Source organism: Sebastes umbrosus, unplaced genomic scaffold (genome assembly GCF_015220745.1).
Source record: "Sebastes umbrosus isolate fSebUmb1 unplaced genomic scaffold, fSebUmb1.pri scaffold_159_arrow_ctg1, whole genome shotgun sequence".
NCBI classification, from domain to species: Eukaryota; Metazoa; Chordata; class Actinopteri; order Perciformes; family Sebastidae; genus Sebastes; species Sebastes umbrosus.
This window is the reverse complement of record NW_023618476.1, coordinates 1-17500: the sequence shown is the minus strand read 5'-3', so window position 1 is coordinate 17500 and position 17500 is coordinate 1. Positions and strand designations below refer to the sequence as shown.

Genomic DNA, 17500 nt, shown 5'->3' with positions numbered 1-17500 from the left:
AACCTCTCAGAACCTCGGTGGTTAACATTGATCTCTGTCCGCAGGACGTGTTTGAGATGCGTTTCGCTAAGATCCCCGATGAGGGCCTGGAGGCATCGGTCCCGTCTACAACACCATTGGTCAGTAAAAGCACCGCCTCCTCTGACAGCAGCAACAACTCCTCCTCCGACGAATCGTCCGACTCAGAGGAGGAGCGAGCCACGCGATTGGCTGAGCTACAGGAGCAGGTTGGTGCTGCCGACCAATCACAGGTCAAGAACATCCTGGTTTTCTTCTTTTTTAATATCATTGTAGATTTAATGAACGTTGATTTGAATTGTTATTTTTGATATGAAATGACTGATCCTACATATTAATATATGATTTTAGATCCATTTGTAGAATAAGTCACCAGCTGAAGGCGTTTCTAAATATTGATGGAAGGTTAGAGGTATTGATAATTAGTGTATTCCACCAGTTGAAGGCGGTGCACGAGCAGCTGGCCGTCCTGTCCCAGGCTCCAGTCAGCAAGCCAAAGAAGAAGAAAGAGAAGAAAGACAAGGAGAAGAAGAAAGAAAAGGACAAAGACAAAGGGAACAAGGGCAAGATGGAGGAAGAGAAGAAGCCCAAGGCTGCTGCTCAGCAGCCCAAACCAGCCAATCAGAAGAAAGCGCCAGCCAGAAAAGCCAACAGCACGGTGACCGCCACCAGGTATGACGCCGCCAACTAGTTCCCCTTTTCTGGGCATTAAGGCTGCTCCTGTCAGGGCCGATCACCGGTCATTGATCACGGAAAAAAGAGATCTGAAAAAATGTCCGAAAAAAAAGTCTTAAAAAAAGATCTGAAAAATGTCCGTTAAAAAAAGATCTGAAAAATGTCCTTAAAAAAAAGAAATGAAAAATGTCCGAAACAATAGATCTGAAAATAGTCGGATAAAAAAGATCTGAAAAATGTCAGATAAAAAAGTCTGAAAAAAAAAGATCTGAAAAAATGTCCGAAAAAAAAGATCTGAAAAATGTCAGATAAAAAAAGTCTGAGAAAAAAAAGATCTAAAAAGTGTCCGGAACAAAAGTTCTGAAAAATGTCGGATAAAAAAGTCGGGGGAAAAAAGATCTGAAAAATGTCCGAAAAAAAGATCTAAAAAAAAAGATCTGAAAAATGCCCCAAAAAAAGTCTGAAAAAAAGAAATGAAAAAGTGTCCGAAACAATAGATCTGAAAAATGTCAGATAAAAAAAGATCTGAAAAATGTCAGATAAAAAAAGATCTGAAAAAAAAGATCTGAAAAATGTCAGATAAAATAAGATCTGAAAAATGTCTGGAAAAAATGATATGCAAAAAAGATCTGAAAAGTGTCCGGAAAAAAAAAAGATCTAAAAAATGTCGGACAAAAAAGTCTGAATAAAAAGATCTGAAAAATGTCCGAAACAAAAGGTCTAAAAAATGTCGGACAATTGGCTTTTCTGATCGGCCTTTTTATAGAGATCAAAATATTTAGAACAAATATCGGCCGATAAGGATCGGTTGCCGATCGGTCGGAGCACCCTTACTTGGAATCAAAGGAATCTAAAGAATTAACATGTGAAAACTATGTTTTCATATTCTCTGTTGGGACTGAATATAAATATAATGTTTGACCTCTCAGAGTGACTCTCTGTGTTTCCAGGCAACCTAAGAAAGGCAGTAAGGCGTCGGGCGGTGGCTCGGCTAACGGAGATGATGGCGAGGAGTCGTCTCTGCCGATGTCGTATGACGAGAAGCGCCAGCTGAGTCTGGATATAAACCGGCTGCCGGGGGAGAAGCTGGGCCGCGTCGTCCACATCATCCAGTCCAGAGAGCCGTCGCTGAGGGACTCCAACCCCGACGAGATCGAGATCGACTTCGAAACCCTCAAACCCTCCACACTTCGAGAGCTGGAGCGCTACGTCAAATCCTGCCTTCAGAAGAAGCAGAGGAAGCTACTGCGTAAGTACTGAGTACTAATATACTACTACATATCTCACTTGGTGGCGCTCTGGTTGGTATGGTCACAGTCACTCTAGCATGACCTGTGTTGCTCGGACATGACCGCTGTGACACTCCCACAAAGCCCGAGGTGCACTTCGACATGACTTTGTTGTACTTAGGCATGGTCCTCTGTCACGCTCAAATCTGGCCTCCTTTGCACTCAGATTTGTGAACTACTCGGGTATATCCTCTACCCACTACTCGGGTATATCCTCTACCCACTACTCGGGTATATCCTCTACCCACTACTCGGGTATATCCTCTACCCACTACTCGGGTATATCCTCTACCCACTACTCGGGTATATCCTCTACCCACTACTCGGGTATATCCTCTACCCACTACTCAGGTATATCCTCTACCCACTACTCGGGTATATCCTCTACCCACTACTCGGGTATATCCTCTACCCACTACTCGGGTATATCCTCTACCCACTACTCGGGTATATCCTCTACCCACTACTCGGGTATATCCTCTACCCACTACTCGGGTATATCCTCTACCCACTACTCGGGTATATCCTCTACCCACTACTCGGGCATATCCTCTACCCACTACTCGGGTATATCCTCTACCCACTACTCGGGCATATCCTCTACCCACTACTCGGGTATATCCTCTACCCACTACTTGGGTATATCCTCTACCCACTACTCGGGCATATCCTCTACCCACTACTCGGGTATATCCTCTACCCACTACTCGGGCATATCCTCTACCCACTACTCGGGTATATCCTCTACCCACTACTTGGGTATATCCTCTACCCACTACTCGGGTATATCCTCTACCCACTACTCGGGTATATCCTCTACCCACTACTCGGGTATATCCTCTACCCACTACTCGGGCATATCCTCACACTACTCGGGTATATCCTCACACTACTCGGGCATATCCTCGGCTCTACTCGGGTATATCCTCACACTACTCGGGCATATCCTCGGCTCTACTCGGGCATATCCTCACACTACTCGGGCATATCCTCGCACTACTCGGGCATATCCTCGCACTACTCGGGCATATCCTCACACTACTCGGGCATATCCTCGGCACTACTCTGGCATATCCTCACACTACTCGGGCATATCCTCGCACTACTCGGGTATATCCTCACACTACTCGGGCATATCCTCGCACTACTCGGGCATATCCTCACACTACTCGGGCATATCCTCGGCTCTACTCGGGCATATCCTCGGCACTACTCTGGTATATCCTCACACTACTCGGGCATATCCTCGGCTCTACTCGGGCATATCCTCACACTACTCGGGCATATCCTCGCACTACTCGGGCATATCCTCACACTACTCGGGCATATCCTCGGCACTACTCGGGCATATCCTCGGCACTACTCGGGTATATCCTCACACTACTCGGGCATATCCTCGGCACTACTCGGGCATATCCTCACACTACTCGGGCATATCCTCGGCTCTACTTGGGCATATCCTCGGCACTACTCTGGCATATCCTCACACTACTCGGCATATCCTCGGCACTACTCGGGTATATCCTCACACTACTCTGGCATATCCTCGGCACTACTCTGGTATATCCTCACACTACTCGGGCATATCCTCACACTACTTGGGCATATCCTCGGCTCTACTTGGGCATATCCTCGGCTCTACTTGGGCATATCCTCGGCACTACTTGGACATATCCTCGGCTCTACTTGGGCATATCCTCGGCACTACTTGGGCATATCCTCGGCACTACTCGGGCATATCCTCACACTACTCGGGCATATCCTCGGCACTACTCGGGTATATCCTCGGCACTACTCTGGCATATCCTCACACTACTCGGGCATATCCTCACACTACTCGGGCATATCCTCACACTACTCGGGCATATCCTCGGCACTACTCGGGCATATCCTCGGCACTACTTGGGCATATCCTCGGCTCTACTTGGGCATATCCTCGGCACTACTCGGGCATATCCTCACACTACTTGGGCATATCCTCGGCACTACTTGGGCATATCCTCGGCACTACTCGGGTATATCCTCACACTACTTGGGCATATCCTTACACTACTTGGGCATATCCTCGGCTCTACTTGGGCATATCCTCGGCACTACTCGGGTATATCCTCACACTACTCGGGCATATCCTCTGCACTACTTGGGCATATCCTCGGCTCTACTTGGGCATATCCTCGGCACTACTCGGGTATATCCTCACACTACTTGGGCATATCCTCACACTACTTGGGCATATCCTCGGCACTACTCGGGTATATCCTCACACTACTTGGGCATATCCTCGGCTCTACTTGGGCATATCCTCGGCACTACTCGGGTATATCCTCACACTACTCGGGCATATCCTCGGCACTACTCGGGCATATCCTCGGCTCTACTTGGGCATATCCTCGGCACTACTCGGGTATATCCTCACACTACTTGGGCATATCCTCACACTACTTGGGCATATCCTCGGCACTACTCGGGTATATCCTCACACTACTCGGGTATATCCTCACACTACTTGGGCATATCCTCGGCACTACTTGGGCATATCCTCGGCTCTACTTGGGCATATCCTCGGCACTACTCGGGTATATCCTCACACTACTTGGGCATATCCTCACACTACTTGGGCATATCCTCGGCTCTACTTGGGCATATCCTCGCACACTACAGGGATACACTTTTTTGCCACAGGACTCGTAGTAGGTAGAAGGTAAATTTGGCAGTGAAGATGATTTCCTGTAAACTGAATATCACTGACTGATGCATCTGTTTATCAACCTGTCTCTCTCTCTCTCTCTCTCTCTCTCTCTCTCTCTCTCTCTCTCTCTCTCTCTCTCTCTCTCTCTCTCTCTCTCTCTCTCTCTCTCTCTCTCTCCAGAGAAGGCAGCTGGAGGCGGGGCGTCGGGAGGCGGGGCTAGTCGTTTGAGTGGCAGCTCCTCTTCCTCCTCTGATGACAGCTCCTCAACAGGAACCTCCTCTTCCTCCGACACAGACTGAACACACACACACACACACACACACACACACACACACACTGATCACATACCCCACACACACGCGCACACACACACACAGAGGTTTATCCACTCTACACACACACACAACTCTATACAGTTAACACAGATACACACTGACACACACACGTCCATTTAAACTTCCATTCTGAACAAACACAATCAAAAGACAGATACATACTCTGAACTTCTTACAACACACACATCTATATATCTAAACCACACACACACACACACACACACACACCTATATAAAACACACACACACACACACACGCCCAGACTCGGAGACTGTATGTAAATAGGCTGACCTGTTTTTTAGCTCCTAGTGTCGTTTTTTTTTTTTTCTTGTTCCTGGAGGAATGCTGACGGATAGAAGAGAAGAAGAAGAAAGCAACACCTCCCAGCGAGAGGAGGAGGAGGAGGAGGAGGGAGACATGTGGTAGAGAGACAGGCAGCCTGTCTGTCTGCCTGTCTGTCTGTCTGTCTGTCTGGGAGTTGTATTGATCTTCTAGGAACACTCGAGCATCGTTGCCATGGAGGCTTTCTTCTTCTTCATCTTCTTCCTTTTCTTCTTCTTCTTGTTGGACGGCCGGCTGTGACCCCTGACCTCTGAAAACATTCCAGAAGCATCTCTAGAGCATCGTGGGAGAGGAGGAGGAGGAGGAGGAGGAGGAGGAGGAGGAGATGATCTCAGTGGGTTTCACATTGATTGGAAGTTGAGCTTCCTGCAAAGAGTTTTCCTCAAAGTTTGGTCTTCAGGACGGAAAGGTTTGGAGCATCATGGGACACACGGGAGCCAATCACGTTCCTTCGTTAGCGTTCAGACCTGTAACCAGGGCAACCGGTTTAACTGTCAGACTGGAGACGATCCACTTCTGATCAATTATGTTCAAACATCAACTCCACAGATCAACTTTTAGAGACTAGAAACCTGCTGCAGAGAGAAGCTGTTAGAGGGCGAGCGCAGAGGGCGAGCGCAGAGGGAAGCGTGCGTCGACTCGTCTGAGATGTGAACGGCGTCCTCCTCGAGTAGGAGCGTGAAGACGTGAGTGGTACGGTTGACGGTTGGTGGGTGTAGTTGGGTCAAAAGAAAATAGTTCCTACATGAGACTGCTGGTCTGTGGTCTGGAGTTACCGGGTCTACCGGGTTACCGGGAGCACCACAAACCTAACGCCATCTAGTTCCGTTATATCGCAGAGAACCGATACCGCCGACGCTCTCAACTCACACCGAAACATCTAAACGGATAAATACTACTACAGGTAGGAGGAACAATATGTAGTTCAACACCGGTGTTACCGATTACACCGGACATTTTACAGGAAAAGATGAGGCTCAATACATGTAGAGATCTTACTGTGATCTTTACCGTCGGGTGGCGGTGTGTGTCTGGCCTCTCCCATCCGGTTCAGTTCAGTTTGTAGCGTCCGACTATCTGTTGACAACACGGTGCTGATACGGCAAAATGAACTAAATGGGTTTTATTTCTGTTAAAAAAGCAAAACGACGGTGGGTACGTAATGTAATCGGTGTGTGTGCCCGACCACCGGGTAACACCGACCACCGGTAACACCGACCACCGCGGCGGGCCTAACGGGATGTAAATCTGGTTCAAACTGCTGCTGCAACGAACAGCCGTGGTCTTAATCAGCCGGACCTCCGTCTGGGTGTGTCAGTCGGAGCTGAGCTGAGTCCTTCAGGTGTCTGGTTCTGTTGGACCGGCAGTCCAAACCCACCGTTCAGGTCTTTAATGGTCTCAACACACCGGGATGAGTCCGAACTAGAACCGGTGACTCTTCTCTCTGCAACGAGTCTCCAGTCTCTTTAGGAGGTTCTTTAATTAAAGGAAGAAATCAATATAGAATCTGATGGATGATCAATAAACTGATCAGCTGGTTCAGGTTCCAGTAAAACCCCTCTGAGACCAGACGTGTCCATCAACCTGCCGTCTGTCCCCGGGTCAACAGAGGGGGGGTGACGGGTCGGACCCCCCCCCCCCCTACAGCGCCGCCTCTGTCAGCAGAACGAGACAAACTTCTTCTTTTTTAACACTACATTTCCTTTATTCTTCTGTTCTTTTGATTTTTCAGGTTGTGTGCTGAACTTGTTTGTGTCTTATAAGGTTCTCTATATAAAATGTCTTTATACCGCTGTCCTCTTCCTGTCCCCCCCCCCCACACCCCGCCAAAACAAAACCACTCCCACTGGAACACACACTTCCTGTCAGAGCTGGGGAGAGTTTTACGTCTCGATTCTTTTAAAGTTCGTTATTTTAGCTGAATTTCAACGAAATTAGTCGAAGAAGAAAAAAAAAACATCTGCTGAAAAAATAGTTTCCCCCCCAAAAAAAATAAGTTAAAAACTATAAAATAAATAAATCGTCTTTTACGAACTCTGTACGATAAAAAAACAGCTGTTTATTTTTTCATCAGTTATTTTTATGATTATTTACTTTTTTAAAATGTCCAAAATAAAGACCAGCTGTCCTGTGAGGAGGCAGATATCCGAGTATTTGTGTTCTCAACATGAAGTAAAATAACGTTTTCAGTCTGTAGGTGACGATTCATGAAACTGTGTTATCAAAATAAACTTTACTGTAATCCACTTTACTTTGTTTCATCACAAGTTTCACTTCAAGTTAAAGTTTCCTCTGATCGGCTGCAGCGGTAAAATACCACGCTGTGTTATGGAGCTACGGGTGGAACCGCTGTAGTTCATGGAGCTAAGGCTGGGACCGCTGTAGTTCATGGAGCTAAGGGTGGAACCGCTGTAGTTTATGGAGCTAAGGGTGGGACCGCTGTAGTTCATGGAGCTAAGGGTGGAACCGCTGTAGTTTATGGAGCTAAGGGTGGGACCGCTGTAGTTCACGGAGCTACGGGTGGGACCGCTGTAGTTTATGGAGCTAAGGCTGGGACCGTTGTAGTTTACGGAGCTAAGGGTGGGACCGCTGTAGTTTATGGAGCTAAGGCTTGGACCGCTGTAGTTCACGGAGCTAAGGGTGGGACCGCTGTAGTTTATGGAGCTAAGGCTTGGACCGCTGTAGTTTACGGAGCTACGGGTGGGACCGCTGTAGTTTATGGAGCTAAGGCTTGGACCGCTGTAGTTTACGGAGCTACGGGTGGGACCGCTGTAGTTCATGGAGCTAAGGCTGGGACTGCTGTAGTTTACGGAGCTAAGGGTGGGACCGCTGTAGTTCATGGAGCTAAGGGTGGGACCGCTGTAGTTCATGGAGCTAAGGGTGGGACCGCTGTAGTTCATGGAGCTACGGGTGGGACCGCTGTAGTTTATGGAGCTAAGGCTTGGACCGCTGTAGTTTATGGAGCTAAGGGTGGGACCGCTGTAGTTCATGGAGCTAAGGGTGGGACCGCTGTAGTTCATGGAGCTACGGGTGGGACCGCTGTAGTTCATGGAGCTAAGGCTGGGACCGCTGTAGTTCATGGAGCTAAGGGTGGGACCGCTGTAGTTTATGGAGCTACGGGTGGGACCGCTGTAGTTTATGGAGCTACGGGTGGGACCGCTGTAGTTTATGGAGCTAAGGGTGGGACCGCTGTAGTTCATGGAGCTAAGGGTGGGACCGCTGTAGTTTATGGAGCTACGGGTGGGACCGCTGTAGTTTATGGAGCTAAGGGTGGGACCGCTGTAGTTCATGGAGCTAAGGGTGGGACCGCTGTAGTTCATGGAGCTACGGGTGGGACCGCTGTAGTTCATGGAGCTAAGGCTGGGACCGCTGTAGTTCATGGAGCTAAGGGTGGGACCGCTGTAGTTTCTGGAGCTACGGGTGGGACCGCTGTAGTTTATGGAGCTACGGGTGGGACCGCTGTAGTTTATGGAGCTAAGGGTGGGACCGCTGTAGTTCATGGAGCTAAGGGTGGGACCGCTGTAGTTTATGGAGCTACGGGTGGGACCGCTGTAGTTTATGGAGCTAAGGGTGGGACCGCTGTAGGAAAGAAAGAAAGAAATAGTTTATGGAGCTTAGGCTGGGACCGCTGTAGTTTACGGAGCTAAGGGTGGGACCGCTGTAGTTTATGGAGCTAAGGCTGGGACAGCTGTAGGAAAGAAAGAAATGGTTTATGGAGCTAAGGGTGGGTAATAAGCGGGATAATGTCCAGCTGGCAGGTCATTGTTGTGAAATAAACCCCGACAGAGCGATGCCGCATCGCTTGATCTTAAAAACAATTGATAGGTGGGCAATGTAAAGAATGACATCATCATGAATTTGCTCCTTTCGGCTGGCGCCGTTATCAGTCTCTACTCGCCGCCATCAGCGGTCTGTCTCTACTCGCCGCCATCAGGGGTCTGTCTCTACTCGCCGCTATCAGCAGTCCGTCTCTACTTGCCGCCATCAGCGGTCCGTCTCTACTCGCCGCCATCAGGGGTCTGTCTCTACTCGCCGCTATCAGCGGTCTGTCTCTACTCGCCGCCATCAGGGGTCTGTCTCTACTCGCCGCCATCAGACGGGCTCTACTGAAAAGTTTCATGACGTTAATGTTCAAATTCTGAATCTACATGTTTTCATGTCTGCTGATTCTCCTCTGAACGTTTTCCTCTGCATTCACTCTGCAGCGGCGCTCCGCTCTGATTGGACGGCCTCGCCATAACCACGTTGTCGGTTACCAACAGGCTCGCTAGTGAAGATCAGTAGAATCAGTGTATAGATATATATATATATATATATATAACAACTGTATATGTCTCCTTTAGGCATTTAGCCATTTTAATAGATTATCAGTTTTTTTGCAGGTTGAGGAATAAAGTCGATCACAGACGGTGAAACTAGCGCTGACGATGGCGAGCCGACCGCTGCGCTCCGCAGCACCGGGCCGTGTGTGTCCAGCTGCGTCGCTCCCAGCCAATCAAAGAGCAGACGAATGATCACTGAGTTGATTTTGAACACGGCGTAGTCGGACAGACGGTCGTCTCTAAACGCCGCATCTCACTGCAGCGCTGCTGATCAATCCATCGATCGATCGATTCGATCACAGTGAATCATGAGACTTCAGCTCGTCCGTCCGTCAAACACCTCTCCTCGTATTTGACCTTTGACCTCTCCGTACAGATGAATGAGGACTTGTTGTCATGGATACAGATACCTGATGGGTCGACACCTGTCGGGGAGACCGGCTTCCTCCTCTGTGATTGGTCGAGCCTCTGAAATCGAGGCTTGTGATTGGTGGTCGGTGGTTTCTGGGTTCCAGGTATCGACTGATGGATTTAATTCTGATTTTATTGATTTCCTCTGTTTGTTGGGCTGATCTTGTTTTCCAGAGCTTTCAACCAGATTTCATGGCCTTCATCTGGACGGAGCCGCTCCGTTGTCATGGAGACGGTTCACTAGTTTTAATTATGGGATGAACTGAGAAACTAGAAACAGACGGGAGTTTTTATTTTGGACATTTTACAGACGAATCGATAACTGATCAATAAATAAGGACAGACAGACAGACGCGTCCTCCCGGTGAGAGAGACGGACAGTCAGACAGCCCGTTGCCACGGTAACCCTCCTGGTTGTTTTTAGTTGATTTTTGTATTTGAATAAGAGAAAGGAGGAAGTGATTTCGTGTCTGCATGCACTCCGGCCGTGTCTTCTTCTTTCTGTATAGTAGCTGTAGAGTTTCTGTCCCAGGGTAGACCAGTAGAGACGCAGCGCGGAGAACCCAACAGAACCTACCAGAACCAACGAGTCCGTTCTTTGATGTAATTACTGATATGGATCCTTATTTTCTGAGTTCCTTTGTTTTCATAAATAAACTCATAAACTGACTCCAGGACTCGACTCTCATTCCCCACGGCACCGGCCCGGTTCTACCCAGGTTCTAAGGGAGGTTCTATGGAGGTTCTATAGGGGGGTCTACGGGGATTCAATGAGGGTTCTACGGAGGTTCTACAGGGGTTCTAAGGTTTTATGAGGGTTCCATTGAGGTTCTACGGAGGTTCTATGGATGTTCTATAGAGGGTTCTATGGAGGTTCTATAGAGGGTTCTATAGAGGTTCTCTGGAAGTTCTGAGGGTTCTATGGAGGTTCTGTAGGGGGGTCTACGGAGGTTCTACGGGGATTCAATGAGGGTTCTACGGAGGTTCTACAAGGGTTCCATGGAGGTTTTATGAGGGTTCCATTGAGGTTCTACGGAGGTTCTATAGGGGGTTCTATGGATGTTCTATAGAGGGTTCTATGGAGGGTTCTACAGAGGTTCTCTGGAAGTTCTGTGAGGGTTCTATGGAGGTTCTACAGGGGTTCTAAGGAGGTTCTATGAGGGTTCCATTGAGGTTCTAAAAAGGTTCTACGGGGATTCAATGAGGGTTCTACGGAGGTTCTACAGGGGTTCCATGGAGGTTTTATGAGGGTTCCATTGAGGTTCTACCGAGGTTCTAAAAAGGTTCTATGGGGGTTCTACGGAGGTTCTACAGGGGGGTCTACGGAGGTTCTACAGGGGTTCCATGGAGGTTTTATGAGGGTTCCATTGAGGTTCTACGGAGGTTCTATAGGGGGTTCTATGGAGGTTCTACAAAGGTTCTATAGAGGTTCTCTGGAAGTTCTATGAGGGTTCTATGGAGGTTCTACAGGGGTTCTAAGGAGGTTCTATGAGGGTTCTCTAGGGGGTTCTATGGGGGTTCTATGGAAGTTCTATTGGGGTCTACGGATGTTCTATAAGGGATTCAATGAGGGTTCTACGGAGGCTCTACATGGGTTCCATGGAGGTTTTATGAGGGTTCCATTGAGGTTCTATGGAGGTTCTATAGGGGGTTCTATAGAGGGTTCTATGGAGGTTCTATAGAGGGTTCTATAGAGGTTCTCTGGAAGTTCTATGAGGGTTCTATGGAGGTTCTACAGGGGTTCTATGAGGGTTCCATTGAAGATCTACGTAGGTTCTCTAGGGGGTTCTATGGAGGTTCAATAAGGGGTTCTACAGAGGGTTCTATTGAGGTTCTAAAGAGGGTTTTACGGGGTTTCTATGGAGGATCAATGGAAGTTCTATGATGGTTCTACGGAGGTTCTACAGAGGGTTCTATGGAGGTTCTATTGCGGGTTCTACGGAGGTTCTCTGAAGGGTTCTTTATCCTTATGAGGTATATATATATTATATTATATAGTATATAATTCAGTATATATGATTAATATATTTACTATACGATATATAATATTCTATATTCTGCAGGTTTCAGTTTCTTTATTGGAATGTTTTAAAACGTGACTCAAACAGTAGTATCATAGCAATATCATTCACCTGTAGTCACATGACTCACCTGTAGTCACATGACTCACCTGTAGTCACATGACTCACGTGTAGTCACATGACTCACGTGTAGTCACATGACCTGGCCTTGAATGTAAAACAATGACATCATCCAGGAGAATAAAAACATTTATTGTTGCCGTTAAAACTGTAACACTGTTGTTATACTGTAGCTCCTACATTTCCCACAATACCCACTGACAGAGGTCACTGCAGTGCATTCTGGTCTCTGTAGTCCTCCTATACAAAGGTTACTGTTATGATAGCATAAAGCTAATGTAGCTAAAGCTAACATTATGATAGCATAAAGCTAATGTAGCTAAAGCTGACATTATGATAGCATAAAGCTAACATTATGCTAGCATAAAGCTAACATTATGATAGCATAAAGCTAACATTATGCTAGCATAAAGCTAACGTTATGATAGCATAAAGCTAACATTATGCTAGCATAAAGCTAATGTTATGATAGCATAAAGCTAACATTATGCTAGCATAAAGCTAATGTTATGATAGCATAAAGCTAATGTTATGATAGCATAAAGCTAACATTATGCTAGCATAAAGCTAATGTTATGATAGCATAAAGCTAACATTATGCTAGCATAAAGCTAATATTATGATAGCATAAAGCTAATGTTATTGCATGACGAACACATCCAGATGTTTCTGTAGCTGAGTCCAGCAAGTCCCTGCAGCCAATCAGAAGCCAGTATTCACCAGGGCCGGTATAATGGTGTTCCATGTGAGGCAGATTCATTCTAACTTGGTCCTGAACACAGAGAGTCTGTAGGAGAACCAGGTTCTGTCTGTAGGAGAACCAGGTTCTCCAGGTGGGTTGTGTTGGTTTCTGGTTCAGACCGGCGGGTCTCTGTGAGATGAAGAACTTCCCAGGAAGCTGAAAGCTCAGAGGTCAGAGGTCAGAGAGGTCAGAGGTCAGAGGTCAGAGAGGTCTACATGACGCTGCAGATCCTGGACCGTCCCTCGGCGTCCTCCAGGCCCGTCTTGTCCCGGACCAGCACGGCCTGGTTCCCGAAGCTGCTGTACCAGGCGGACCGGCTGCGGGTCAGGTAGGTGGAGGGGGGCGCCGCCTGCAGGTCCAGCTGCTGCTGCTGCCAAACCAGCAGGGACGTGTCCCGGTACCGCAGACGGGCCAAGGACTCCGACAGGGCCTTCTCTGCCAGGGGGGGCCGACCGGGACCAGGAGAACCTGGAGGACCAGGACTTGGAGGACCAGGACCTAGAGGAGGTTCCTCTGCAGCCGTCTGCTCCTCTACAGCAGCTGGATCACAGTCCGACATGTTGGGGGGGTCAGCGTAGACCAGTAGACCGGCATGGTGACAGGAGAACCCTCCAGAAGCAGACTGGACCGGCCCGGTCTGGACCGGCTCAGGTCCAGGTCCATCTCAGTCACGAACCTGAAGAGTCCAACGGCTCGTCTGATCCTTCAGCAGAACCTGATGAACAAAACCAGGAGGACCCGTGAGATTAATCTGGATCAGGTCTACAGGGGACTGGTAGTCCAGATTAACCTGGATCAGGTCTACAGGGGACTGGTAGTCCAGACTAATCTGGATCAGGGTCTCAGATATCTCGATATAATCTGTATGAACCAGCTGCTCTCTGTCTGATTATATATATTATTATATTATTATATTATATAATAATATAATAATATAATAATATTATTATATTAATATATTATATATTATCATAATAATATATTATAATATATTAATATATATTATGATAATATATATTAATATATAATATATTAATATATATTATGATAATATATATTAATATATTATATATTATCATAATAATATATTATAATATATTAATATATATTATGATAATATATATTAATATATTATATATTATAATATATTAATATATATTATGATAATATATATTAATATATTATATATTATAATATAATAATATATATTATGATAATATATATTAATATATTATATATTATCATAATAATATATTATAATATATTAATATATATTATGATAATATATATTATCATAATATATATTAATATATTATATATTATAATATAATAATATATATTATGATAATATATATTAATATATTATATATTATAATATAATAATATATATAATCAGACAGAGAGCAGCTGGTGAGACGTTCAGGTGCTCTGTAACGGTGGTTAATCTCAGTGTTACTGACCTGCTGCTGGAGTTCTGGTCGGTTCTGTTCATTCAGCTGTCGGTTCCGCCGTTAAACTACCGGAGACTCTCCGTTCACACACAGAGACAGAGACAGACACAGAGACAGAGACAGACAGAGAGACAGAGACAGAGAGACAGAGAGAGGAGCTAACGGCCGTTCAGACCGCTGTTAGCGCTGTTAGCTCAGTTAGCGTCCTGAGATCAACACTAGCTGACGTTTACAGACGTGATGACGTCAGAATCTAAACTGTGACGTCTGTTGTGTTCTATCTCTGACGGTTTAGCTGCTGTTAGCATCGTTAGCATCGTTAGAAGAGAAGCTGAAGCTGCCATGGCAACGGTGCGTCTGTTAATCAGGTCCGGGTAGGAACACACAGCACGGTAACAAAGGTTCCTCTGACATCAAGAAATAAAATACACAAGAAGTTAATGAAGTCAATTAAATAACAATAAGTCAAAAATAAAATAAAGTAGACTAAAACGAATTAAAATAAAATGAAGTAGAATAAAAATAAGTCAAATTAAATAAAGTAGAATAAACGAAGAACAGATCAAATAAAGTAGAGTAAAACAAAGTAAAAATAACATACAGTAGAATAAAAATAATTAAAAATTAAATAAAGTAGAATAAAACGAAGAACAGATTAAATAAAGTAGAGTAAAACAAAGTAAAAATAACATACAGTAGAATAAAAATAATTAAAAATTAAATAAAGTAGAATAAAACGAAATAAAAATAAAATAAAGTAGAACAAAATGAAGAAAAAATCGAATTAAGTAAAATAAAATAAAAATCAGCCAGAAGAGGAAGAAGTATTCGGATCCTTTACTGTACAAGTACTAATACCACAGTGTGAAAATACTCCACTACAAGCCAAAGACACTAAAAACAATCATGTCAATCATATTCCAATAGAAATATATAGAAATATAATATATAATATTAAGTCCTACCTTTTAATAGGGACCTTATTTGGAGGGAAAATACACATAAAACCAGAGTCTGAGATGATGGAAGTCTGCGTACAGGATATGGAGGTCTTTTATTTTGGAGGGATGTTCAATGAGTCAACTCATGTCATTAAAGTTGAGAGTTTTATTTCTATTGGAAGGTTTACAGTTTTCTATGAAGACATGAAGGTCACATCGTTTAGTTCTTTTAGTTCTGCGGTGCTGATGATGATGATGATGATGATGATGATGGGGACGTTGTGTCCAGATGTTGCTGCTGCTGCAGGGTGTTGCATGTGAACACACGAGCATTCATTCATTCATTCATGAGGGTGTTGCATGTGAACACACGAGCATTCATTCATTCATTCATGAGGGTGTTGCATGTGAACACACGAGCATTCATTCATTCATTTATGAGGGTGTTGCATGTGAACACACGAGCACAGTGACCCTGAGCAGCGTCTGCAGGCTGCAGCAGGTCAGACGGTGTCCAGGTGGAGGACGTCTCTCATCATGTTGTCCTCTCAGCTGCTCCTCTGCTGTCTCACTGCTCTGTCCCTCGTCTGTCTGCAGGGTAAGACAGCTTCTTTCTCTCTTTACTAACTAACATCTGTCTCTCTTTAATATCGATTTATAAAAGGTCAGAAATATTAACAGACTCCGGTGCTATCACAATAATAATCTTATAATAACTCTATTTGTATATATTTAATACAAATCTAATAACTAACCAACGGATGGACTGAATGTTTCAGTGCTATTTAATATGATTTATTTGAATGTTTGAATTTAACTCCCAGTGAAGTGTCGGCTGAATATCACTGATCCATAAAAATAATAATAATAATAATAATAATAATAATAATAATAATAATAATAATAATAATAGCAATGATAATAATAATAATAATAGTAATAGTAATAATAATAATAATAATAATAATAATAGTAATAATAATAATAGTAATAAATAATAATAATAATAGTAATAAATAATAATAATAATAATAATAATAATGATAATAATAATAGTAATAATAATAATAATAATAATAGTAATGATAATAATAATAATAATAATAGTAATAATAATAATAATAATAATAGTAATAAATAATAATAATAATAATAATAATAATAATAATAATAATAATAATAGTAATAAATAATAGTAATAGTAATAGTAATAATAATAATAATAATAATAGTAATAAATAATAATAATAATAATGATAATAATAATAGTAATAGCAATAGTAATATAATAATAATAATCATAATAATCATAATCATCATCATCATCATCATAATAATAATAATATTAATGGGCAGATGTTCAAACAGAGAGCCTGGCTGTAACTGTGTAGTTTTATTTTGAAGGAGTGACCTGCAGCTGTTCTCAGTCTAAATGTTAATGTGATGCAGAGTTAGCATGAGACGCTAACAAAGCTTCAGGCTGCTGACCTCTGACCTTTACACACACTGAAGCTCTCACTCTGCTTCACATCAACTACTTCAAACTACACACTTATTATTTAATACACACTTATTATTCACTACATATTTATTATTTATATGTTTATTTATTTATATATTTATTTATATGTTGATTTATTTATGTTTATTTATATGTTTATTTATTTATATGTTTATTTATATGTTTATTTATTTATATATTTATTTATATGTTTATTTATTTATATGTTTATTTATTTATATGTTTATTTATTGTTTATTTAATTATATAACAATATAATATACCTTTACACCTGAACACATCTCACACTGACGCCCCGTTCACACCTGCTCACCAGCGTGTGTGTGTGTGTGTGTGTGTCTGTGTATGTGCGTGCGTGCGTGCATGCATGCGTGACTGTGTGTGTGTGTGTGTGTGTGCGCGCGCGTGTGTGTGTGTGCGCGCGTGAGTGTGTGTGTGTGTGTGTGTGTGTGTCAGGAGACTGTCTGCAGTGTTTTGGTTGTAATGTAGGAGGGGGGCGTGGTCGGGGGCGGGGCTACGTGGAGCTCGGCTGCAGCCAATCAGAAGTCATCAACTGTAGTCGGACAGAGAGAGGATTCAAGCTCCGCCTCTGTCTCACTACCTACAGCAGTCAGTACCTGT

The 17500-nt window shown here is 44.0% G+C and overlaps 2 protein-coding genes across 4 annotated transcripts in view; one reads left to right on the top strand and one right to left on the bottom strand.

The window, feature by feature from the left end:
• Positions 1-10752, top strand: part of LOC119484336 (bromodomain-containing protein 3-like) — a 24179-nt gene extending 13427 nt beyond the window's left edge. Inside the window, exons 9-13 of one of the 3 annotated variants that reach the window (XR_005205969.1) lie at positions 45-251; positions 458-690; positions 1644-1942; positions 4852-7674; positions 7765-10752. Coding sequence is in view for 2 of the 3 variants with exons in the window: in XM_037763120.1 (XP_037619048.1) it covers positions 45-251; positions 458-690; positions 1644-1942; positions 4852-4970 (858 nt within the window). In the remaining variant the exon portion in view is untranslated. Of the gene's footprint in view, positions 1-44; positions 252-457; positions 691-1643; positions 1943-4851 lie in introns of all 3 variants that reach the window. The other 2 variants (XM_037763122.1, XM_037763120.1) reach the window with 2 other exon arrangements.
• Positions 10753-12140: 1388 nt separating this feature from the next.
• On the bottom strand, positions 12141-14817 carry LOC119484335 (putative uncharacterized protein BRD3OS). The gene is made up of 3 exons (XM_037763119.1): positions 14426-14817; positions 12291-13680; positions 12141-12214 (listed from the first exon to the last, which is right to left on the bottom strand). The coding sequence occupies exon 2, from the start codon at positions 13522-13524 to the stop codon at positions 13177-13179; it is 348 nt and encodes a 115-aa protein (XP_037619047.1). The 5' UTR covers positions 13525-13680; positions 14426-14817; the 3' UTR covers positions 12141-12214; positions 12291-13176.
• Positions 14818-17500: the final 2683 nt, after the last annotated feature.

Bases quoted from the DNA above. Each gene is read 5' to 3' on its own strand.
- LOC119484335 (XM_037763119.1), bottom strand. From the start codon at position 13,524: ATGTCGGACTGTGATCCAGCTGCTGTAGAGGAGCAGACGGCTGCAGAG.